The sequence below is a fragment of the Stegodyphus dumicola genome, chromosome X1 (genome assembly GCF_044657685.1).
Source record: "Stegodyphus dumicola isolate Sdum_Otavi_A_Nest chromosome X1, ASM4465768v1".
Classification (NCBI taxonomy): Eukaryota; Metazoa; Arthropoda; class Arachnida; order Araneae; family Eresidae; genus Stegodyphus; species Stegodyphus dumicola.
This window is the reverse complement of record NC_140780.1, coordinates 18006106-18031335: the sequence shown is the minus strand read 5'-3', so window position 1 is coordinate 18031335 and position 25230 is coordinate 18006106. Positions and strand designations below refer to the sequence as shown.

At 35.8% G+C, this 25230-nt stretch overlaps 1 protein-coding gene and 1 long non-coding RNA gene across 14 annotated transcripts in view; one reads left to right on the top strand and one right to left on the bottom strand.

Moving 5' to 3' along the window:
• Window positions 1-1128: 1128 nt before the first annotated feature.
• LOC118186993 (doublesex- and mab-3-related transcription factor 2-like) overlaps window positions 1129-25230 on the top strand; it is a 178490-nt gene continuing 154388 nt past the window's right edge. Inside the window, exon 1 of the mRNA XM_035357169.2 lies at window positions 1129-1470. Within this exon, the coding sequence (XP_035213060.1) occupies window positions 1429-1470 (42 nt within the window). The 5' untranslated portion in view covers window positions 1129-1428. The remainder of the gene's footprint in view (window positions 1471-25230) is intronic.
• The window catches only part of LOC118186994 (uncharacterized), a 104044-nt gene continuing 87129 nt past the window's right edge, over window positions 8316-25230 (bottom strand). For all 13 annotated transcript variants that reach the window (XR_015038306.1, XR_015038311.1, XR_015038307.1 and 10 more), the window contains 2 exons: window positions 16668-16699; window positions 8316-8600 (listed from right to left, as the gene is read on the bottom strand). This is a non-coding gene — a long non-coding RNA (uncharacterized LOC118186994). The remainder of the gene's footprint in view (window positions 8601-16667; window positions 16700-25230) is intronic.

Genomic DNA, 25230 nt, shown 5'->3' with positions numbered 1-25230 from the left:
CCAACACAAAAAAGAAAGCAGAGCCAGCAAACTTCGACCATGGAAACCCATTCCAGTAATGCTACAAGCGCACAAAAAAGGAGGAAGTTAGGACCGACAGATCAACGAGTCAGAACCGAGGATTCTGCAAAAACTCAAGTACCATCGATCACAAGAGGGAGGCCTGCTGACAAGGTTCCAGGAAAGGAGAAAATTCAAAGACGAATGAAAACTAGACGTTAAGCACAGTTTCCAGCATCAACAACTACAAGGGAGGCCCAAGGAGGACCAGCAGGGAGACCGAAAAACCAGAAAAGACCTGTAGACACAACCGTGCCGGACCAACAAGTTAGAAGGGCCAAGAGAAGATTCAAAGACCCTGAAGGACGGATATCCCCACCGGAGCAAAAAAGGAAATTGGCATTCCAGAATCCGCAACCCGCCCGCAAGAGTCCCATATTCCTAGACAAGGGGAAAAAAGGAAAAGAGTGGAATTAAACGGAGCGGAACATCAAAGCTCGAGAAGAAGATTGGTGGTCATCAGGTTCCCTGCATTTGAACAGTTCTGTAATGTCAGAATGCAGGAATACAGAAGAGAAGTGAAAATTTCTTTGCTTATTTTTCTTTGAAGTTCAAATTATATCATCTTGTTATAAGTTGCTAAAGATGTTTAGGAAAGTTAAATCGCAGATAGCGAAAGTTTGATTGTAAATGTTCGTAAGCATAGATTTTTATGTTAGTAATTTGGCGAGAAGATACTATAGTTAAATACTTTTTGTTAAGAACTCGCAAGTTGCACGAAGTAAATTGTGAATAAGTTTAGTCGGAAGACTATTAGAATACTAAAATCTGTTAACGAAAAGATAAGATTTCGTGTAAATATTGGTAAATTGTAATTAAGCAACTATGACTGTTGATGTAAAATGAATTCGAAAATGATGTGTAAATAATTAAAAGTTCATGTTCATGTAGAAATGTTTAATCTTTGTGTCGAAATATCGTAAAGTTAAAATGACATAGAAATTAAATTTTGATCTCTGTGTATTGGAATATATATATGTGTGTGTTTAATGATAGGCTTTCCAGTTAACACGCTTAAAAGTCAAATATGAGCTTTCGCTTACTTACATTAGGAAAGAGTTTTCGTGTAGGGAGTCTTGGAAGGTCTCGTGTGTCAAAGTTAACAAAATTATGTGTTGAGCGGTAGTTTTGTTCGCGGTAATACAACATAGAAGACCCTAAGTACATTTCAGTACATTTGCTGGAGAGTGTGGGTGAAATAAAACTGTAGTATGAATGAAAGAAAGTGCATGAGGGCCAAATGATGAAATAAAAGCGTAAGTTAGGATTTAAAGAAAAGCTTTGTAAATTGCATTACTAATGACATTTCCTTCCAGATATGGAAGGATCAAGACCTGACATGGTTATAACAGAATAAAGTGTCCATTCATGATGATGTATGTCAAGATATATGTCCAGAAAGGAGGAATTGTAAATTTTATTTTTCCTAGCTTTAGTCTAGCTTTTAGAATTGTTGTAAAGTTGGCCCTAAAAACGAAACTTTAAAGTCATTTAGTTAATTTAAAAGTTGGAAGAGTGTAGTTAACGTAAGTTTTCAGACTTTAAAGTCTTAAACAAGGTCGGTTTGAGACCTTATTTTTCGAGTATTTAAAGTCTGGTCGGAAGCTATGTAAGGATTATGTTAATTTTATTAACTGTTAAATTTTAAGTTAAAGTTCCTTTCCTGTCAAATTCTTAACTTCAACTTACTACTTCCGGCCAAAACGTAGTTTTGGAATTTGCTGAATATTTAATGAGGAGGAGCGGTATTTAAACCACGAAGTTTCTTACTGAGTCAGAGAGAATCAGAGTTTCTGATTTAAGCGCGTCTGCCTTTTTGTCCACTCTCTCTCTCTCAAAGCTGTTATTACGCAAGGCCGTACTCAGGCCCTTGCTAAGCTTCGTAGTCAATTAAGTTAAGAGGCTAGCTCAATCTGAATCTTGATAGCTTCGGCTATACTTCTTTAGTTAATCTTAGTTTTAGTTTAATTCTTAGTCCCTTAAGTTCAAGCCCAAGTGAGGGCTTTGTTTCTACACTCCCAGGCGGAGTTTTGTTAAAACTTTTTGAAATAATAAAGGGTTAGTTACCCTTCTATCTTGTTTCTTGTCACCGAACGCAAACGATTATTCGCTTATCAGTTCTTAGATTCCTCACTTCCAACATTTTTAAAGTGAGGTTCTCTACAACCTTTAAATTAATTTATTTATTACATTATTATTTTGCTTATTTTATTATGTTTTGGTATTAAATACTTAGTAATTGCTTTAAATCATGTGGTTCCTTTTTTTTTTCGTAACTATTCCGTAGGGGACGCTATGCTTATTAATATTCCTTATCAGTAGCATTCGTTTATTAGCACTACCCATCAGGGTCCCTCTGAGGAATTTCTCGAGAGGGAAAAAAGGCGATCTTGGACGGTTAAATAAATAAATAAATAAAATGTTTAATTAAAAAAGAAAAATTAACATTAAAATAAAAATAAACTCTGTAACTTATTTTCTTATTTAATTTTTGCTGATACGCTCTTGCACTGTATGGATTTATGATTTTGCCTGATGCTGTTTACTGAAAAATGTATGAATATGTTGGAAACCGCAATATATAATGTTACTTTAGTTAATATATAATTTTGCTTGACATTATGTGCCTTTTGTTGCTGTGTCAAGGTAGAGGCAAACATATTCCCATGGTAAACATATTCCTTGTTTCCCATGTTAAAAAAATAATTTAAGTTTTTTTCCCTCGTCATAGCAAAAGTTAGCTTCTAAACTAGATTTAAACTGTTATGTGACTGGACCCTCAAAATTTATAATTTTATATTTAATTTCCCCCCCCCATCTTCAAATCTAATCAGCTTTCTCAAACACACTCACTACGTACACCTGGAAGACACTTTTTTAATACAAATGACAACAACTTCCTCCCCTTTTGACTACACTCATGGTCACAACCCCTTTTTTTAGGAAAATTCTCCTACTTCTTTTCCTTTTCATTCTATAAGCCCTTTTATTTTTCTAAAAATATTTTTTTTTTCTCTCCATTACTTTTGGGCCATTTATTTTTAATTTAATTTGTTCCATCTTTTCTTCCTGGCCTTTCAAACTCTTATAAAATATACGAAGTTCCTTTTTACTCTCCTCTGAAATACGAAATTGTCCCCCTTTCTATATACCTTTCCTTCTCATCTAAGCTTGATTTTTCGCCCATCGGTGCACAAAGACTTAGCGGGTGCAACACAAGACATCTGTCTACTTTGTCTGTCTGTCTGACTCGAGAAGAAAGAAAGTACTAGAAATTCCTCGCTGCCGACTGAAAGCTATAAAAAGCCAGAGTTCAGATGAGAACAGCTCAGTTGTTATTGTTGCGAATTCAGCATGAGATCGGATTAGCTTTCTCTTTGCACTGCGTTGTAGTTTAATGTTTTTAGTAGTCTGAAGTAGAACTACTGATTGTATTGCGTGATACTGTGAACGCTTGTTCAAATATCTCTGAGGAAAATTCCAGAGTTCTGATATATTTCTTTTGATAAGAATAAATTTTTCTAACCTATTATCGGACTTGCGTATTCAATCTATTACGAACCCGTACGCACGCAGCACGTTTTGGTGTCAGAATTGGGATTGAATGCCAGTAACAAAAACGATGGAACAACAGGTTAAGATAGCTGGTAGCACCCTTTGCTACAGTTAAAGGAGTGATAAAATATTTCTTTAAAAAGAAGAGATGGAAACTGTTAAAGCGTGCCAAGAATCCGTTAAAAAAGAGATAAAAGCCATTCAAACAAAGATGGTATCTGTTCAAGAAACCGTTAAAGGAGAAATGAAATCGAGTCAAGATTATATTAAAGAAGCGATAAAAGCGCCTAAAGTAGTAATGATAGTAGGTCAAGAGAAAATTAAAAGAGAAATTACATGCAGAATAGAAAACAAAATTGTGGCTATGGATGGTAGAATAGACATCGTTGAAAACATAATTGGACACTTCCGTTAAAGAAAAAATAGAAGTAGTTCCTGCCGTTCAACAACAAATGAACAACAAATTGATGGCACGGTCGCCAAAGAAGTTGATACCTTGAAGAAATTCGTAGCGACGGCAGGGAGAAATACTCTGATAGTTTTAAAGTTTTACCCATCATCACTTTCTTCCCTCTCTAAAGCTCTCCACGTATGATGTCAAGACCTTCTGGCAAGTATGTAAGACACAATTTTCTGTAGTGGCGGATGCGAATGTATGGGATTTCCAAGCTAAGGGCTGTCATCTCGCCGCTTCTCTGTGAGCAGGGGCCGCGGATATTTTTCAAACTCTTCCAGAAAACCAGAGAATAGACTTTGAAGCTCTATCCGGCGCGTTAAAGCTGCGCTTTGGTGAGAAATGATTAAAAGATTGCAGCAGACTTCAATTATAATCCCGTCAACTAAAGCCCGCGGAAACATTGAAGGAACTTGCCACGGATGTCGAAAAACTGTTTCATTAGTCTTTCTCGGAATGCCTGACAGAAACAAGAAAAATCCTACCCTTGCAGTACTTCATCGATTGCATTGCGATCCTGAATTACAGAAAGTTCTACGAATGGCGGATGTCAAGGATTTAAAATGCGCTCTGGTATATGCCATGAAATTCATGGTAGACCAGGAAGCAACTCGTAGAGGTCGTCATTCAATCAGTGCTCAGGTCCAAGAGCCAGTGGATCAAGTCACTGCTCGTCTAGACGATTAATCAGACAACTCAATGCCTTGAGATGGAATATTAGTGACAAGAAACTGACCCTAAAGTGCTGGAACTGCGATGTGGTAGGCAACATACCAAGAAACTGCAGATCACCCAAGAGCACGGAAGCTAAGACCTCTCTCTGCAGGAAATAGGAAAACTAATTAGTGGCCATCTCCTCAGGACAGAGGTTGCCAGATGATCAGAAGCCCCATTTTAAAGCACTTCAGATTTCTGCAGTGAGTGACGGCAGTAATATACTCTTCATCATGGGACATATCAGTGGAGTTTCCTGCAATATGACCATGGATACAGAAGCCAACGTTACCATTATTCAGAGAATATTTGGCTCAATAACTGGAAGGTAAACGTGATTGGACGCTGTCCTGCGTTACCCTTCAGACTGTGTTCGGCTAGAAGATGGATATCGCAGTAAAAGTAAACGTTAACATCACGTTTGGAAGTGCCGCCGATCATCACACGCCATATGTGGCAGAAATTACAGATCCTAGCATACTGGGATTGGACTTTTCTGTGGAAATACAGTTTTTTAATGGACTTCATAAAAATAGCTAACTGCCTTCTGCCTCTAAGGACACAGCCCTGTTCGGAATTAATGACGAATGAGATTTTGTACTTAGCTACTCGTACAGTGCTATTGCTTAGCTACTTTTACAGAACACTTGCTTTATAAAACAATTTTTTGAGCAATTCTTTTTCAAAGTATTCACAGCACAATTACTTTTAAAAAAGAGTTGCGCAAAACTGTCCCCCAGTGTGCTACGTAAAGCTGATAAAATGTTTTAAACAACTACTTAACTGCTTAGAAGGTTTTCAGGGAAAATGTTTCATTTGTTATGTAAATTATCATGTTGATTCTGAATCGAAAAATATAACACCTGAATGCTCTGGACTAATATAATAAAAAGATGGACGTCAGCGAAACGAACTTCCTAAATAAAATTTTGGTTTACTCTTAAATAATTACTGGAAAAGAGAAATTAGGTTTTAAACTTAAATTATATTTATTAGGATTCTACGGCTGAATTAATCGAGTTATAGCGGATTAGAGATTATGAACTATTCCAAGTAAGAAAATTAGGCTACCAGCCAATAAAAGGTGTATTTATTAAGCCTTTTATTGGCTGGTACTAGAAATTCCTCGCTGCCGACTGAAAAAATAATTTAAGTTTTTTTCCCTCGTCACTAACAAATTAGAAGAAACTAACAAATTAGAAGAGATGATTATGAGCATTTGCAAATGAAAGAGTAATTTGCTCTAATTTCCTTAATTAATATGGAAGGAATTCTCAACCGTAACACCTTATTACCAAGGACAAGCTTTCACAATTAAAACATGTTAATTAAGCTTACCCGAGTTTCTCAGCGGCAATTCGAGGACGCAGAATATTATATTGTGTGAAACGATTTCTTAAATCTCCACGTTTCTTTCATGCTTGCATATTTCTTTTTTGCATTGTTATTGGCCTTTGTCCCTTTCGCATTATGCTCTAGACACGACAGTGTTTTGCTCATTTCAGTGACGAAATCTCAGAACGTAATAAATGAGAGGAGAAGAAGAGTTAATGCTAGTGACAAAACACACTCGCGTTCAAAAAAGGTAAAAGAAAAGATACGATGGTAAAAGGGTAATTAAAACATACAATTTGCATGTGAGATTGAGGTTGCATTCCCCAATGCAAATAGGCAACTAAAATTGGCACAAAACTCAATCATGCAGTCACCCCCCCAACGCTCTAAAAAGGTGCATGCAGGACCTATGCGTTAGTTCGCAAGCAGATATAGCTCCATGTAATACGAGATAGTAAAAGCTGAAAACATGAACGAAGACACCATTTGCACGATGAAATACGTTTAAGGGTTATTGAAATTTTCCAAGCTGGTGCAAGACAATCCGCTGTTGCGAGAGAGCTGAATGTGCATCGCAGTATCATTAAGAGGGTGCGGAATCCTTACCAAAGGGATTAAAAACCCTGCAGGAGACGTTGGTCTGGACGCCGGAGGAGTAACACAATGGCAGGTAGTCGCTTCCTGTTGCTATGTGCAAAACGCCGTAGATCACTAATATCACAATAGCTGGCATCGCATCCTCTGTTGCTGCAGGACGGCCCATATCCCGTTAAGCTGTATAGCATGGAGAGAACGGAGGTGGACAGTACGCCGAACGACCCGTGGTTTGTGTTTTGTTCCTATCGCATGTCAGAGTATGATTGAATTGGGCCCATGAACAACGTAGCTGGACACCAAAGCAGTGGAGACACGCAATCCTTACTGATGAGTCTCGAAATAACATCCAGAATGATTGCCGAAAGGAAAAGATATAGCGAGAGCTAGTTACACGCTATTGGGCGCTAAACATCGTCGAACGGCAGCATCGACCTGCGATGATTCCTGATGGTTCCGTCACAGCCGACCGATATCCCGACGAAATTCTATACTCTCTTGTGCGTCCTTTTATCTCTGTAATGGGTACCAATGCGATATTTATGGACGATAACAACCGCAAGCATAGGAGCTCGACTAGTGCGGAGTTATCTGGAGAGTGAAATCATTCGACATCTGCCGTGGCCTGCTAGATCACTAGACCTGAATACCATATAACGGGTGTGGGACATGTTGGGACGAAGGACAGCAAGTCGCAGTGCACCCTCTACGAATTCTGACATGCATTAATACAGGAATGGGCGCTACTGCTACAACAAGCGATCGACGACACTATTGCCAGCTTGTCTGGCTGTTGTCGAGCATGCATTTTAGCTACAGAGTATCATACCTGTTGTTAATGTGTGTTTTCAATGCACATTTTCCCGATCCATTTGGTCTCTTACTATGAGATGGTCGTAATGCAAGTGTTTTTGTATGTCTCCGCTTTATTGTTTGCTATGTGGTCTAGTAATGCCACACCAATCCCTTTAATCAATTTCACGTATATCCATTAAATAGTTTTTGTTTTATACCATATTTTGCGTTTTTGCTTATTTTTTTAGCAGGAGCGTTGTTCAGATATTAAACTTTAGAAAGGAATTGCTTAATGAGGTTGAAATCATGATTTAAGGTTAAAGAATTTTGTAACAAAGCGAAGTTTATTAAATGCGAAGATAGCATGCAACACCTTTTAAGGTGCGAAGTTATGAAGTGGAGTACGGAAAATTGCAGAAGACAAAGCAAACAAATTGTATTAATGCGAAAATGTTTCGAATAGGAATGTTCACTAGAGATGTAATGAAATTCATATTTTTTAAATTGGTCCACTAGCGGCCGAGCGGTAAAATCGCTGACCACTGGTAGTTCCAACCAGGGCTCGATTCTAGGCGAACAGGCTGACTGCATGCGTGCTTTCTTATATTTCCCCATGTATAATGTATTTACGAGCTGGTTTCCCTTACAAAAACCTCCACGAAAGCATCTGTCTCCTTACAAAGAGAGCCCTAGCGGACTTCGTCACAATCAACTAAATCAAACCAAGCATGCAACACCAAGAGATTTACATTGTGCTGAAGTTGTATAGCATCTTGATAAAATTAAAATACACAGTTAGATGCACCGATGATTTTAAACAGTATTTTATTACATAAAAGTTTAAATATTGTTTAAGAAAATTACTGTGAATTTAACGCAAATGACATATTTTTAGTATTCTCTATACATTTTTAAGAAGGCAGAAGACAATGACTTGTTCTTGAACCAAACTTCTCAATTTTCGGTCGAAGAACATGATGGTATAACAGTAGGAATTCTGTTGAAGAGGAAGTAAAACTTTAATATTACATGAATTCTGAGTGAATGAAGTTGTCCACCGAAGATGCATGTGTTCCCCATCTCTTTAGTGTTACTGTAATGAAAGCATAAGAGAATAAGAATGGCGATAAGAATATTTAAAGATTACTTATAAACATACATCAATTTAAAACTACAAAACTTGTGACTGCAAATTCGTCAAAATTAATTGCATAAACTTAAATATTTCCACGTATGTTCAATAGTAATGGATATCTGCTTTTGAACTCTGAGAGTTTTTTTAGTATCTTATTTTCAGGCATTAATTTTTATTCACAGCTCGTTCAAAGCTAACAGGAGATTTGACAACTCTTTACTAAATATTTTATAAAAATTTTGAAGCAAAAATTATTGGTGTTATTAAATTTTCATGTTTCAGTGTTATTCATAAGCTATTTATGAGTTGAAGTTATGAAAATGCCTTTAAAAGTTTACTGCTTTAAAATGTTATTTTCCCAAGAAAATATAGAATTAATGCACTGATTTAATGTACATTTAACCGTAACTTGGATATTAACAATTTATATTTCTTTAACTTCCGATAAAAGATTAAGAAGAATTTCAGGTTTTTGTCTTCTGTTAGCCTACTCGCATCAAGGAGGAGGTTAAGATCTGAAGCTAAGGGGCTGTCGCACACCAGAGTTTTGTGGTAATGCAAGGAAGGAAACAATGGGAAAAGTAGGATAATTGTGGTATAGAAGAAACGTATCCATGATCCATCCTACGAGATAGAGGCTGTTGAGCTGCACATTTAAGCTGCACTCTGCGAGAGCCCCATGGTAGTAACAGTGCATCATGCTGCTTCAACATCAGCGTCTCACGAAGCAGTGACTCGTGCTGCCAAGGATATTTCTGGCAAACATCGACCTTTGTAACACGCAACATAAATAGCTTTTGCGGCTAAGTGTCCCTATGAAAGAAAGTTTCTTTTGTATCCCCGACTTAGGGTCAATGCCTTTCTAAAAATTTTTGAAATAGTCTACATATACAATGCAACTAGAAAATGTCTGGCAAAAATTTAGAAGTAAGTACAGGAACAGAATAAGCAGATTTTGTAATGTCTCTTAAACAAGACCCCCAATTTTTAGCGATTCAGCAAGGATGGCCGGACAATCAAAAATATGTGCAGTTAACAGTCCTGTGTTCGGTCAATTATCACAATTCCTATAAGTTTTCCTACTATCTCGGTTAATTTTCCATCCTCTGTGATGGCCAGTTTTAAGTCTGAAAATGGTTTTAGTTATACATCAATTTCCATCGGTGTTATGGAACTGATGCTTTGTAGAGTCATTAGATTTATTTCGGAAGCAGGAGAGATGAAAAACATGCAACTCCTTCGCCGGAAATCGAACCGAGGATCTCTGGAATATGCGCCCAGCGTGCAGACCATCACACCACGAAGGCATGCCAAGAAGGCCGGGGAAATACCTTATATACTCCCCCTTTTAAAGGGCGACTGAGGTTTTTAGGGGACACAATAGCCAAATTCTCGGTGGTGAGAATCATCATCCACCACCCTTTTAGTTCGGGAGCCAGTGTAGAGACATTATGTATTTTCGAATCAGGAGAGATGAAAAATGAGCAACGCCTTCGCTTAGAATCGAACCACGAACCTCTGGAATACGCGCCTAGCGTGCAGACCACTACACCACGAAGGCATGCTAAGAAGGCGGAAGATATACCTTATAAACCAAACCATCATTAATAATCCCATGACAACGCTCAGCGTTGCATTTTGACATTTGTGAATTTTCTATGCACTTTAAAATCATCCGCTGCATACAATATATAATTTGTATAAGATAGATGATCAAACGTCATGAAGATTCTGATTCATTTCATTTGTGATTCGGTCCAGTCTAGGAGTTTTACCTAATTCTAAACTCGTAATAAAATCATCAACTTCAGCTATGGAAAAAGGAAAATCATCATCTGCATCATAAAAAGAAATTATCTCAGAGCGGAAAGAGCGTGAAATTTCTCAGAGTGAACAAAGCTGTCAAGAGGAAATGAGTGTTATAAAATGGCATCTACTGTAGCCTCAAAGGATGAAGTAACGTGCCCTAACTACAGTTCAGTTCATAAAATTTCAATATTTTAAAAAGAATTCATTTTAACACCGAAAGGATAAACCTTCTCCCAACCGAAAGAATAAACCTTCTCCCAAACATTTTGCATTGTAACATCATTGAGAAAGTACTTCCAAGAATTCAATTCATTTTCTTCTAACTTACTTGCAAATAACTGTTCTTATAAACATCTCTCAAAAATTGTGTGTCTAGCTCTGTGATACATACTTCTAGCTCTTTGTTCTCTTTGATACTTCTAGCTCTTTGTTCTCTCCTTCTAGCTACATTTAACCCTTTGCGCGTACAAGCGATGTTGATTGACCACCATGGAACATTACGCAAACGAGATTTCTTCAGTGGGATGAAGTGTTCTGTAGCAGAAATAATTATGTTTTGCAGTTTTACAACAATGTTACCTAACATTTATGAACAAGTATAATTTTGCAAAATGTTAAGCAATTATAATTTATATTTTATGTAAAAACTTTCAAAATGACTCCCGTTTACTCTTTTAATAAGAACACTTTCCGAGGCACACCTTAAAATATTGCTGAAACTAGACCCCTGTGTGCGTGTGCCACAATAAATGGCCCACAGGTATAACTAGATCTCTGTGTGCCATAAAGCTTAGTCCATAATCTTCATTAGTAAAAAAAAATGCCAGGCGCTCAGAAACTCAAGCAGCTTTAAAACCCTGGAGTCAGCGAAGGTATAATATAGTTTCTCCTTCCTTTTTGCATGGCCTCGTGGTGTAATTGGAAACATACCTGACGTATATTCCAGAGATCAAGGGTTCGAATCCCGGTAAAAGTATTGTACATTTTCACGTCCCATATTTCAAAATAACCTATTGACTCTACAGCGGCGTCCGAACTAAAAGTGGTGAATAATAATTCGTCACCACCAGGATTTGGAGCCTTGGGTCCTCTAACTCCCACTCGCCCTTTAAAAGGGTGAGTACATAAGGTATTTTCTCCCTCCTTTCGGAATGTATTCGTGCTGTAATTGGAAATATACTCGACGCGTATTTGAGAGGTCCAGGGTTCGAGTCCCGGCGGAGGCACTGCACATTTTTCACTTCTCTTGCTTCAAAATAACCTAATGACTCTAGAAAGAGACTAAACCAAGTACCTGATTCACTATTTGAATCCATACTTCAGATCAAATGGTGCATCTTTTTTTTTTCTTAAAACACCAAATGATTTCTGTAAGATCAGCCTCAGTGTTCAGCGTAGAAGGTTCAAAATAATAGAAAAACAAGACAAAATCAAAATACGCAACTGAAATATCAACAGTAATCATGTTATGATTAATATTTTCTAAGTCAAGCAGATACAGAACCTGAGCGAATTATAATGACTGCCTTAATAATTTCAGAAGTCGAATTGAAGAAAACTCTGTACTTTTGTAGATATCCAGAAAGTGTTCCGTTGAAACAATGAGGCTCTTGAATAAGAGCAACATGAATGTCAGCATTTTCTATATAAGGAAGTAACTCCTGTGGGGCAACTTTAGATTTATGCAAATTTAACATGCAGGGAAATTCGAAAAGAAATATTAGGCGTAGAAAGTTTGAGAAGTAATCACATTTTTAAAAAACTCACGTGTATTATAGCAATTTGAAAAGAGTTTATGATTAACATCAGCTTCATTTGCAGCATTCATAGTTCTTTTATTAAATTGGACACAGTCTAAACATATCTGAATATCCTGATCACATTCTGAACTCCCATACACTTAGGTGTGTGATTGTACGATAAATATTTGAAACAACTATTTAAGACAACAAAACTTTCTACTTTACACTTCCAGAATTAAAGAATTTAAACTTACGAATCTCTTATAACAAGCTGCGTTCGTTTTCATTACAATACGCCTTCCATCTCCAAATTTCTTCAACACAAATCTCACTTTCTTTTGATCACATACTTCTGTTAATTTATCCATTTCAGGATTCTGCTCTTTCAGCACATATACTAATTCGGCCTTGCTGATATTATTTGGGACATTTTTAAGAAGAAGCTTCGGATTTCTATCTTTAGCAAAAGCAGCAGTTGAATTTCGTTTATTCAATAAAGCATCTTGAAACTGTTTCTTATCTTCTCCTGAGGAGCACTTTACAAGCAGCTTTTTACCAACACATTTTATTCCCCTGACACCAACCTTTGCTTTTCTTCGATCGCCTTCAGCTTTGATCAGTTTTTTAACCTCTTTAACTGAGCAAATACAGTCAGTTGATTTAAGAAAATTATTAAATTCAAAAGTTTTACTTTGGAATTGGCTAACAGGTGGTGCTACAATTTCAGAATAAAATTTCCTGCAGCTATCAGGTAATGCGCTTTAGTAAGCCTGCAGAGACATTAGGTAATTTTTTTTTAAGCAAGAGAGATCAAAAATGAGCAATGCCCTCGCCGGGAATCGAACCATGGACCTCTGGAATACGCGCCCAGTATGCAGACCCCTATACCACGAAGGCACGCTAAGGAGGCGGGAAAAATACCTTATATACTCCCTCCTTTTTAAAGGGCGACAGGGGTTTTAGGGCCAAGCGACAAATCCTGGGTGAGGAGAACCACCCTTTTACTTCGGGCGCCAGTGTAGAGACATTAGGTATTTTTTAAAAGCAGGGGAAGTGAAAAATGAGCAACGCCCTCTCCGGGAATCGAATCACGGACGTCTCGAATACGCGCCGAGCGTGCAGACCACTACACCACGAAGGCACGCTATAAAGGAAGGAGAAATACCTTATATACTCCCACTTTTAAAGGGCGACTGGGGACCCAATCGCCAAATCCTGGTGTTGGAGAATCGTCATCCACCTCCTTTTTTCAGTTCGGGCGCCAGTGTTGAGACATTAGGATTTTTTTTTTTTTTTTTTGAAATAAGAGAGATGAAAAATGAGCAACGCCTTTTTCGGGAATCGAACCATGGACCTCTGGAATACGCGCCCAGCGTGCAGACCAGCACACCACGAATGCACGCTAAGAAAGGCGGGAGAAATACCTTATAAGCCTAGCTGCAATTTTCAGTCTTAAAGCTTTCAAACGTCTTCACAATTAAATGTTTTAATTCACCAAGAACATTCTTTGCTTTCTCCCTCATCTGAGCATTCAGATTTGTTTTGTATTTTATGCAATGTGGAATGATCTGCAACAGTTCTCAAATGCGCTGTAAAACGTATCACCGTCAACTGCCGTCTGCCGTCATGGGAGCAGTATCGCCGATAAATTAGGCTTAGCAGTAACGTTTACTATTTTTCTTTACAAAGCATAAAAAAAAAAAAAAAAAAAAGGATGAATGTACCGTAAAATTGCTTAAAATTAAGGCAGTGATCATAATTCCACTTGAAAAATCCTAAAATCACCGAAAATACACAAGATATAAATGCAAATAAATAATTATAACATGAGCCAAAAAGCACAGCATATTTACACTATGGTCGCAGCGCCTTCCAATTGCTAGAAATCCCTTCAAGAAGGGAAAATTAACAGATTTCCGATTCCATTAGAGAGGCTGCAAGATCAGTATTTAACTAGCTGATTTTATCAACTTTCTTCTGTGCTATGAACAAAGTTTTCGAAATATTATCTTGCGCACAGATAGTGTGCAGTTAGTTTCCGGGGCACAAACAGCCAATGTGCTCGGGACGGAGCGACATGTCCACTTATTATGGAAGAAATTGGTCGTATAAAAACTTGATGGCAGTCCATGTGCAAATTCGCAAGTTATTTCGCATCAGGTTTGTTACCTCAGTTCAGTATTGTTACTTCAGTTCAGTAAGTAAGAAGATTACATTTTTGATATGTAACGGATGAGGCAGGAGATTACGCACAGCGCAAGGAAGTCGCACACTGAATTTGTTTTCAAAACTATGTCGCACAGTTGGAATATCCAGCTTGAGTTCTTTGCACTAATGAAATTAGCTTCACACGTAATACCGCTCTTAATATGTGTAATGTGAATATCTGGATGAATGGACCCTAATAAGGTGTATAGCACATGCTGCGCACGATTCAAAATAAATGTTTGGGCAAGCAAAGTGCTTAAAGACTCCTCGCTTTCGATTTATCTTCTTCCATTACGACCAAAGGGATGTAGTTATTGGATATTTTTACAGAAAGTCGAGCTGAAACTACTGTATGATGTTTTGCATGGGTTTTCAGCATGGCAGCCTGCCCATTTCAGCTTTGATATTCATGAGTATCTCAGTAGAGTCTTTTTTGTGATCTACTGGTGAAGGTAGATCGGGCCTTTGACCATCACTATCACCCGCCTTGTCACCTAATATGATTTCTTCTCTAAGGGTTAACTGAAAAGCCTCATGAACGAAAACCTTGCAACCTCCTACACCACTTTTTTTTTTAAAAAGTCATTGAGGCAGCAATACTTGTGTCTGAAGGGCCTCGCATTTAATACATTCGCCGATCCATGACTTGACGTTTTTAGGTTTGTATTGCCGCAGATGGAATTAACTTTGTGAATTTCTTCTGACATTGTAAGCATGCTAAATACGTTTAAGAGACATGTTGCAACTCTGCGAAAAAAAGGCACTTCTATATCCCCCTTTCTACTGGGCCAATTGACGAAATTGAAATGGCGTTTTTCATGTCTCCAAAAGCGTGACTTAGGATACATATTAGATTTATATAAAGCATCTATTTTGACCCAAAATTGGACAATTTCTGAAACGATATGTCAATTTTCACTTCTACGACTCGATTTATGTCTAAATATTAACTTTTGTAAAATTTGGTTCGAAATTTATGGAGAAATTCAGAAATTTGTCTTGGCATATGTTTTTTCAGTTTTTTCGCCAAGAATAATTTACTTGGCGAGAACTTCTTAATTTATAGCCACCTAGTTTCCTTTCCTTTTTTTCATTCTAGAAGAGCAGGGAAAAGTCATCGTACATACTTCAAACAATTTTAACACATCTGGCGTTATTATCGCTCAAATAAAAGATGCCAAATTTCAAAACGTTCCAATATGTAAATTCACGTATATTTTAGAAAATTTTGAATAAAAAAACCTCTAATTTTTTTGCAAGTGTGCCTAGAAATAAATCTACTTTAAGATGACGTTAAAAAATTTATAGGTTATAATACAAAAAGTTTCTTGAAAAATTAATAAGAAATAATTTAAAATACATATTTTAAAAATAAATCATAAAGAATGTACGAATTACATTTATATTAAGCCTAAACTTCGAATTCTGGAAGAAAGAACCAAGTACGTTTAATAAAAAAAAGAGATATTAATAAATATATATCAAATTCAATTAACATTGAGAAGCTAAAATTTTGAGAGCTAATTTTTTAAAAATTACTCGTGCGATTTTTACACAACTTGGAAGTTTGGCATAGTTTTGAGTCGGTAATAATTTGGTACGTCATTTCAGAAAAGGTCCGATTTGTGTCAAAATACCTATATTAGAACAACGCTGTGCACAAATCTAATACATATCCTAGTCGCGCTCTTGAGACATAAAAAACGAAAGTTGGAAGTTCTTCAATCGGTCCAATAGAACAGGAGATGCGCAGTGTACCTTTTTACTTGTGTTGTAGAGTTTTCCTTCCTTTTTTTTTACCTCTGGCCCACCAGCGGCCGAGCGGTAACGTCGCTAAACATTGGTAGTTCGGTTTGAGGTTCTAATCCCGTGAACGGGCTGGCTGCATGGGTGTTTTCGTCGTTTTCCCCTGTGCAATGTGTATACGAGCCAGTTTCCCTTAAAATGCCCTCCCCGAAGACATCCCTCCCTTAAGGCAGATAGCCCTCGAGTGCTTTGCCGTAATCTAATTAACCAAACCAAACCAACATTTTTTACCTCTAATCCGACAGTTCATGAATTCTATATTAGTACACTTACAATGACGTTTAGTACCTGAGAAATGGGGATTCGTGTCGTGAACAGTAGAAATGCTTATGACTTCTTTTTTGTTATAATTATAATTAATGTTCAATTAAGGTTTCATTTAGCCCATTATTAATTGACAGTTCATTTACACAAATTGTATACTTAATTACTAAAAAGCATTTAAGTGTTATTTACTTACCATTAATTTAATCACCGCATTTTCTTCTACATCTGAAAAGAGAAGAGAGAAAAGTGTTAAAATCAGAGATGTAAAATAAGGATCATAAATTATCGTTCTTAAATTTATTTTTTGACACTAGAACAAAACAAGGCTATATTGGCGATTTAGTTATTAACTGTTTTTTAAGTCTCAATCCAAAATATAAGTAGAATGTCTGACTGCTGGAAAAGGTACAGAGTTAGTTTTTAAATCTAACCATCCTTTACGCCATTTGCTAAAAAGTGAAAGAACGGAGTGAATTTTGTCTCAACGGAATTCCATTTCAGATCCCTATGAATACAATTTTGTAAAAATTTATTTCATTTGAAATTATCGAATCTCAGCTATTATTATTTTTTTTTTTAGAGGAGCTTATTTTTTTATCAAAAAGGTGAAATTTATTCAATCTTATTCACCATGCTTCATTATTCAATTTATTCATCATTCGTGGGCGGGGCAAAAAAACTATCAAAGTAAAGGTAAAATGGATTAAAAATTGAAAACCTTCACCCTCTTTTTTACTGCAACAAAACAACACTGTTCACCCTCTTTTAGACTGCAACAAAGTTTGTTCTTACTTACAAAGTTTGTTCTTGTAAAGCGACGAGAAACGTGACTTTAAGTATTGGCCTCAGCCAAAATTCCTCTGGTTCAGCGAGATTTGAACTACCAATGTTCAATAGTCTTACCACAAGTTATCGGTTATTGGTAGGCTTCTGTGCTGTATGAAAATGAAGGAACGAAGTACAAAATCCAAGCAATAATCACGATGCAGTGACTATTCTGTGCAGAGCAATCTAAAGCACAATTAAAATCTTTTCAGTAAAGTCCTTTTCATAAATTTCTCTTTGTACTTTGCCTAAATATCACTTTCCATTCTGTATAATGCTTAGATATTTTAAGAAACCTAAAAGAAGTATCAAAACTGCACATACATTTATCTCTTTGCTTTAAACATCAAATATTCTATACATTTTTTTAGGCATTCTATAGAATGCTGCTTCTTACACGTCGCCGGTAAATCTAAAAACGCTCTTTAAAAATCAACCTTTCCACAAGCATAACAAAAAAAAGGGGAAGGACACTGTTTGGAAGGAATCATCTAAGGGGAAGGGAAGTTGGCTTGTGCAAAGTACACAGCAAGAAACGAAATCACAGTGATCAACAATGAAGTCATTTATTCGGATCAAATACAAGAGTGAAAATTATTCAGATAAACCATCTGAGAATGAAAAGAAATCTTATATTTTTTTTTTACATTGCTCAGTCAGACATGAGCGATTCCTGACTTCAATTAACACGCCTACAATTGATGGTAGCGGTTCGAGGCAGAACCGGCACTAGGGTGCTCAGTGCCCGCCTGAGAATTAAAAAAAAAAAAAGTGAAGTGTTTAAATAATTTTTTTAGTTTGGAACTTTTATTTTTTTATACTTTAAACGAATGACAGTAAAACTTATTTCCTTCATGTCTGATTTGGTACATACATAATTTTCAATACCTATTAACACTAGTTGCACAAATCTTTCACATGTCATACTAATACATAAATAACTCTTGATTAATTTTAGTTTAGAAATGATATTTCATCGCTTGCAGTATTCATAATCAATGGCATTAATATTCTTATGTATTCGGTAAGTTGTAAAAGCTAAATCCCTAGATGAAATTAACTGCAGAATGCAAAAGGATTTTGATTTTTAAACATATCTTTTTAAATACCTTTAACAGCACATTTCTAGATTTTTTCCAAAATTGTTACAGTTTTTCCGTAAATTACCTTTATCATTTCCTGATAAATTATGTAGAAAACTAAAATTACCACTGGGAAAATTTTAGTAATTCATAAACGTTCATTTAAGAATGTCCATGCAATATACACTCTTTTATAAAAATATCGAAGCACCATGAAGGAAGTGGTTGTTTCTGATGAAATTGAATATATGTATAGCTCATATACAGATAATAAAATGATTAATAGCCCTGGTGTGATCACGGTTGCCGCAAATGAAAGCTTAGTAGATCTGGGAAAGAAAATTTTTTTATTAAAGCAACTATCGGTTGGAAAGGCCGAGAAGGTCTATTTAAAATATATCTGCAGGCATGATATGATATGTGTTTGAGATATGATATGTACTTATGATATGTGATATGATATGTGCTTGAGATATTTAAAATATATCTGCAGGCATGATATGATTACAGACGTGACATGATATGTGCTTGAGATAAACAAAATTTATTTTCTGTACTTATTGCTCAAGATAGGGATCAGTATAATAAATTCATCTGAGTTCCCTCAGAATGCTGCCTAAAACTCATAGATGAAGTTATGCCGTATGGGATTTGCAGTATATATGATACTTTTAACAAGATATTGAACCAATTATATCTAAGCGAGTAATAGAAGTGTATACTGCAGGCGTAGACAGCTCCTAGTTGCAGTTATATCACGGAAGATGGGACTTTAAGATGAATATCACATTACATAACGTTACATAATGTTAAGCTATGCTTATGAAAGACCTAAACATGAGTGCAATGTTAGGTAGCGTATGTAAACTATTTCGTCACGGTAAAGAACACCGTTAATCATTAGATATTGGAAAGGCAACCTGTGAGCCTGGTGAACAATTTCAGCTGAACATTTCTGGGAACTGAAAAAGCATGTTTTGGTTATCATTATGAATTAACTCGCTTTCCTTTTAGTTACAGTTTTACGATGATGTCCTTTTTAAAAATTATATTTCACTTTTTTTCCTTGCATTCTTCTTTAAAAATGTCTTCACATTCATCTTTCTCAGTATAAAACCCCATAATTACGCCTTACAAGAAACGAATATAAATATAAAATATGAGTTAAAACAATGTAATTATAATACTCAATCACATTCCTGCTCCTTTTTCTTATAATACTTAAAGTACTGAATCAAAGTCCAGTTTTGTTAGAAAGCTGTAATTTAGAAAAATTTTAAACCTCACTTGCTTTCATTTTAAAAATATCTCAGAGGTCCTATTGATAGTATTTACAACTGTACTCAGGACCAGGGCCGGCCTTACTCTATTTTGCTACTTAGGCGAATTTTATTTCAGAGCTTTCTCCCCAAAACTAAAAATAGCGAAATCATGATAGATTGTTTCAAAAAATGCTTTTTGATGCTCTCAAGATCTCAATTACTTGTAGCAGCGCTCCATTGCGTTCAGCATTGTGGCTGGTTACCCAATATCGCCCGCCTTAAAATCGCTACGGCTCAGGATTTATGAAGGCGAGTTCAGATCAGATCAAATCATTCATTCATATTTTAGGTGGAAAAGACGTAAACGACCACTTAAACTGCTACTGAAAATCAGAAGAAATGAATTATTTAATGGACTCATATTACCAACATTACACATAAAGATATTTATTATAATGATAACTTCATGTTTAATTCTTTGAAAAATTCGATTGGTCGCAAAACGGGCTTAATCGAAAAGAATCATTCAAGGAAAAAAAAAAAAAAAAAAAGAAACACCTTAAGCAAAGAATTAAGTTTTAGGGCTGATTTATGCTGCCATCTATCGGGGGACATGTAAAGCAAGCGATCTTTATAAATAAATTCCGAACGAAAAATTTTGCAATGACGTGCTGTTATGATACATTGAATCGAATTAAAATGTCGTGTAAACTTTTTTTTATAAAGCAAGACATGGAAAGGGTCAAAAGCATTTCAAACGTTTATTTGTCAGAATAATTAAAACGTACCTCAGGAAAAGGATTGGAAAAATTCAGTTGAAGACATCATCAAACATATCAGTGTTTCATGATGAAGCTAACCCTTTCCGGCAGGCTACCTCTTAAAGTCGGAGTTTTGATAAAAAAAAAAAAAAAAAGAAAAGAAAAAAAGGTAGGCAGGCAGTCTAATTAGGCCTAGAGGAGCACACAAGTAAAATTTTGTGAAGATAGCACTTATCGTTTTAATTCTGTGGGTGTGCCCAAAGTGGCACACTAATTGAATAGCGCTTCGAAAAGAGTGGTGAAACGAGCATTGTTGTCAATGAACCGACCGATGAGATGCGGAGAAACAAGGAATACAGACTCGCAGTTGTCCTAGATTATCGGTGAGCCCGGTCTGGACACACATAGGGTTCGCCGTTTGATTTTAGGCAAGATTTCAAGGTAAAAATTTAAAACTTACATACAAGAATTGTAGAATAAGGAGATTAGTATACAGCCAAAACAATAACATAGAAATTTCTTTTCAAACAATTCCTTTTATACCCTAAAAAAATGTGAAAGATTTCTTTGAAAAATGAGGGTCTTAAAAAACTAAAAAACTAAACATGGCTAAAATATATGGACTGGTTTGTGGTGAGCTGCCATCTACTATAAATAAAGAAGGTTCAGAGTAACCTATAGTAACCTATAAATCCTTTTTCATTCAATTTTTCTGTGCGTAGAGAAGGAAATTTTTAGGTGTGTCCAGACTGGACACACTGTGCCGCAAAGGTTTAATGCTGTTATAGAGCCTCATATGGTAATAACGAACTTTGATCCTTCAACGGTTCTTCGGAGCCCATTCCTGATTAATGTTACCAAATTACCAAACCAGTGCCGATCCGAGATCGTCGGCCGCCCACATTCATATTAAAATTGGCTGCCCTTTTTTACAGAAATATAATATGTTTGATAAGCATCTTGCCGCCTACGTGCTATATCTATGCTACGTACGTGCTATACCTACGTGCTACGCCTACGTACGACTAAAGGAGTAAATAAATGCTATAAATAAATTCATTGTTTAAGCAAATTTCAGTCATTCATGTTTCAACAGAGGGTAATTTAATTTAAAGAGGCCATAAATATTTATTTGTCTATTAATTTGATTTTCTAGTATGTTTTAGTAGGTAACATACAACTGAACTGAAATGATAAAAGTTGGCCTTTACTACGTCTAGTTCCTTCACTGACTCCACAGCAAGGCAATTTCGTTTCTTTTTTTTTTTTTTTTTTTTTCTTTCAAACCTTTGCATTTGAATCATAGTAAATTTTTTTCTACAGTGGAATTGGGAGTAGGAATGGCAAAGAACAACCGCGTAATTTTCAGCAGATCAGAATGACAATGGTTACTTTTGAAGACATGGAAATATGGAACTCCTTTTCTTAAAAAAAATGTTGCTGACTTAATTTCTTCATTCATGTAACTTAGTTTAAACGCCTGCTGGTATCAATGTCAATTTCATTCCCCTTCAAGTAATCGTTAGATGATTAAGTTTCTGTTCATGAGAAATTTTCAAGTTTCATATACCTGAAACAAGAAGACTCCTCATCTAAGCAACCAATATACAGTATTTTATCTCTCTCTCTCTCTCTCTCTTTTTTTTTTTTTCAGACCTTTATCTTATCTCTGCTGAAAAACAAACTTAATTTCCAATCTTTGAAGACCAAACATTTTTAAAAATAAAATCGACAGCACCAATTTCCAGACACTTTTATTGATTCCGAAAATTTCTATCGAGTGTTAATATATTCTTGAATATGAGGGCATGTTCGGAAAAATGAGGACGTATTCTGTCCAAGATATGAATAGGAAAACTACAAGCAGCAATGCGCTTCCGTAGAGAAGCCGCAACTGCTCCGTAGGACTCAGAAGACTTGAATGGTTAATCATTGCACATGATAATTTTACCTTAAAGACTTTTTCCCCCTTCCAGCCATTTTTTACCTTAAAGACTTTTCCCCTTTCATTCTTAAGGATTCCCAATTGGAAAGATTTATCAAAGAAAATTCTCCTCTTCTTCTAAAGAGAGGTTCTAAGATTCTTAGAAGTCTAAGATAAAATCTCATATCCATGTCGAAAGCTTGAATCAGGCTCTGATGAAGAGAGATATAACTAATTACAACCAGAAAAAATATGATGGATTCGAAAAATGCCTCTCATACACTCTACGAATATTTTCCGAAAATCGAAAGATCTTATTCCTAAAGATACTGTAGAGACATTAGGAATTTTTGGTTGCAGGCAAGATGAAAAATTAGCAACGCCTTCGCCGGGAATCGAACCACTGACTTCTGAATACCGGCTCAGCGTGCAGAACCACTACACCACGAAGGCACGCTAAGAAGGTGGGAGAAATACCTTATAATACAAAGTTCAAATTTTTGGGAAAATATTATTTTGGTCAGGGACTGTGGTATTTTGAGGTACATTGTACTGGCCTGGGAGAAATTTAATTGTCAAAGAATGCAGAAACTCTGAAATTCTGATGCGTCCCAGTATCTACAGTTATCTAGCACAAGTTTGTAAGGTTTATTTTAATTAACGCGTTTAATTTATTTTAAAAATATGTCCTGTACTCCTGTTGTTTCTTCTGCCTTCCCCAAAATATGTAAATGAAAGGAGCTTTAAATAGCAGTAAGAATCTAAAAGAAGATGGAATGGCATTGTGTAAAGCAACACTTCTGGTTGTACCCGAGGCGAGCGCCGTTATTTTCTGAGCTGTAATAGGTTTTCCTTTCATTGTTGCATATTATATAATTAGTTCATCATATTCACCGTGTGAGATGCAAGGTTTAACTAGTGAATTGTACATGATCTGCGTTTACGTGTTGTCTGTTATCCCTTTCAGGAGGAGAAGTAATTTTTATTAAGTTTGTTTGTAACTTTAAGTTGATATCAACAATAAGTTTTTGGTCTTTTAATTTATTCTTCTGTTGTACTCATTCAGCATTCTATCACTACATTAAAAGCGGGACGAAAATTCTCTTGTCAGGTCTTACAGTTTAGTTTAAGGAGTGCAGAGTTCCTCACTTTGTAGATGCTAAGTTAGAGATAAACGTGAAGAATCTTAAGAACTGATAAGCGAATAATCGCTTGAGTTCGTGTGACAAGAAACAACAAGATGGAAGAGTAAATAACCCTTTATTATTCAAATAAGATTTAACAAAACACCGTCTTGGAATGTACAATAAAAGCCGACACTTGGGCTTGAACTTAAAAGGTTAAGAAGTAAACTAAAACTAATCTAAACTAAAAGAGATATAGCCAAAGCTATCAAGATTCTAACCGAGTTGGCCCCTTAACGCTAATAGAATGCGAAGCTATCAAGGGCCTGAGTATGGCCGAGCGTAATAACAGCTTTGAGAGAGAGTAGCCAAAAAGGCGGACGCGCGCTAACAGAAACTCTGATTCTCTCTAACTCAGCAAGTAGAACTTCGCGGTTAAATAGCGCTCCTCCTCATTATGTATTCAGACGTGATTCTAAAACTTCGTTCTGGCCGGAAGTAGTAAGTTGAAGTTAAGAATTTGACAGGAAAGAAGTTCAACTCAAAATTTAACTGTTAATAAAACTAACATAATCCTTACAGGAGAAATAGTATTGATTTAAGGAAAAGAAAGTGTAATCTTAGATGCTACCTGTACAGAAAGTTACTTATAATGTCTAATGAAACACGAAAGGGGCTAGTATAAAACAGAAAAGAATTAGTAAAATTGTTGAGCAGTTGTTGAAACCACTTATCATTATCAGAACATGGGAAGCAGCGACACAAAATGCTTCAGGACACAAGTAAAAGTATGTGTATGCATAGTTTGTAAAAGAAATCTTTCTGAATCCTTAAAACATCCTATATCAGAAACGCGATAAAAGGAAAAGGTATCGAATTAACTTATGACGCGAGCTTAAATTTGAAAGGAGATACAATGTATGAGAGAAGGATTATAAAAGCAATGAAAAAAAACCTCTTTTTTCTGAGAAATCTTAATCAAAGTTCTACAGGTAAGAAAGATGCAATAAGTATTTTTCTTTCTTACCTGTAGAACTTTGATTAATGCATGAAAATACGTTTAGACGTATACCTTTTCAAAAAAAAAAGTTCATAATAAGATGAGTTAGATAATATGAGATATAATTTTATCAAATCCTGAATGATGAGCTAGTGTCTCAGTGACAGTAAAAAAAATTTCTTTCCTAACTTGTGCAATAACACATCATACAGCATTTTATAGCGCTGTTTTATAATACTGTCTTATTAAAAAAATTTGAGGAAAAGTTTTATTTAATTCTTGTAAATTTTTCTCGACGTTTGTAACTTTTTTATATAAAGCAGTTAATTGTATTCTTTATCATTTATTGTCCCATCAAAGCGAAATTAAGATGAAAATCAATTTAGGTCCTCATATTCTTAATTTGTTTCGGAAAAAAATTAGCACTTATTCGAGTATTTTTAAGTATTTTTATGATTAAATATTTTATACAAAATTGTGAAAAAAAATTCTTTTCTTCTAGTTTATTTATACCATTAATTTGGAAGGTGCTCATAAATATTGTTTATTTCTTTGGTTACGTAGTCTATTGTAATACGCTGAAAGGAGACCAAAAGAGAATATTTCCGCAAAATTTTCTACGTCGAAAATATTTCCTTTTGTGACTAAAAGTGTGAAGTGCTTGAAGAAAAGCATACGCATCTATTTTTTGGGCTATCAGTAGAGTTAAATGGTTCGCTTTAAAAATTTTAGAAATAACTTTTAATTTTACGTTAGAAAAATAATCCATTTTAGCGTG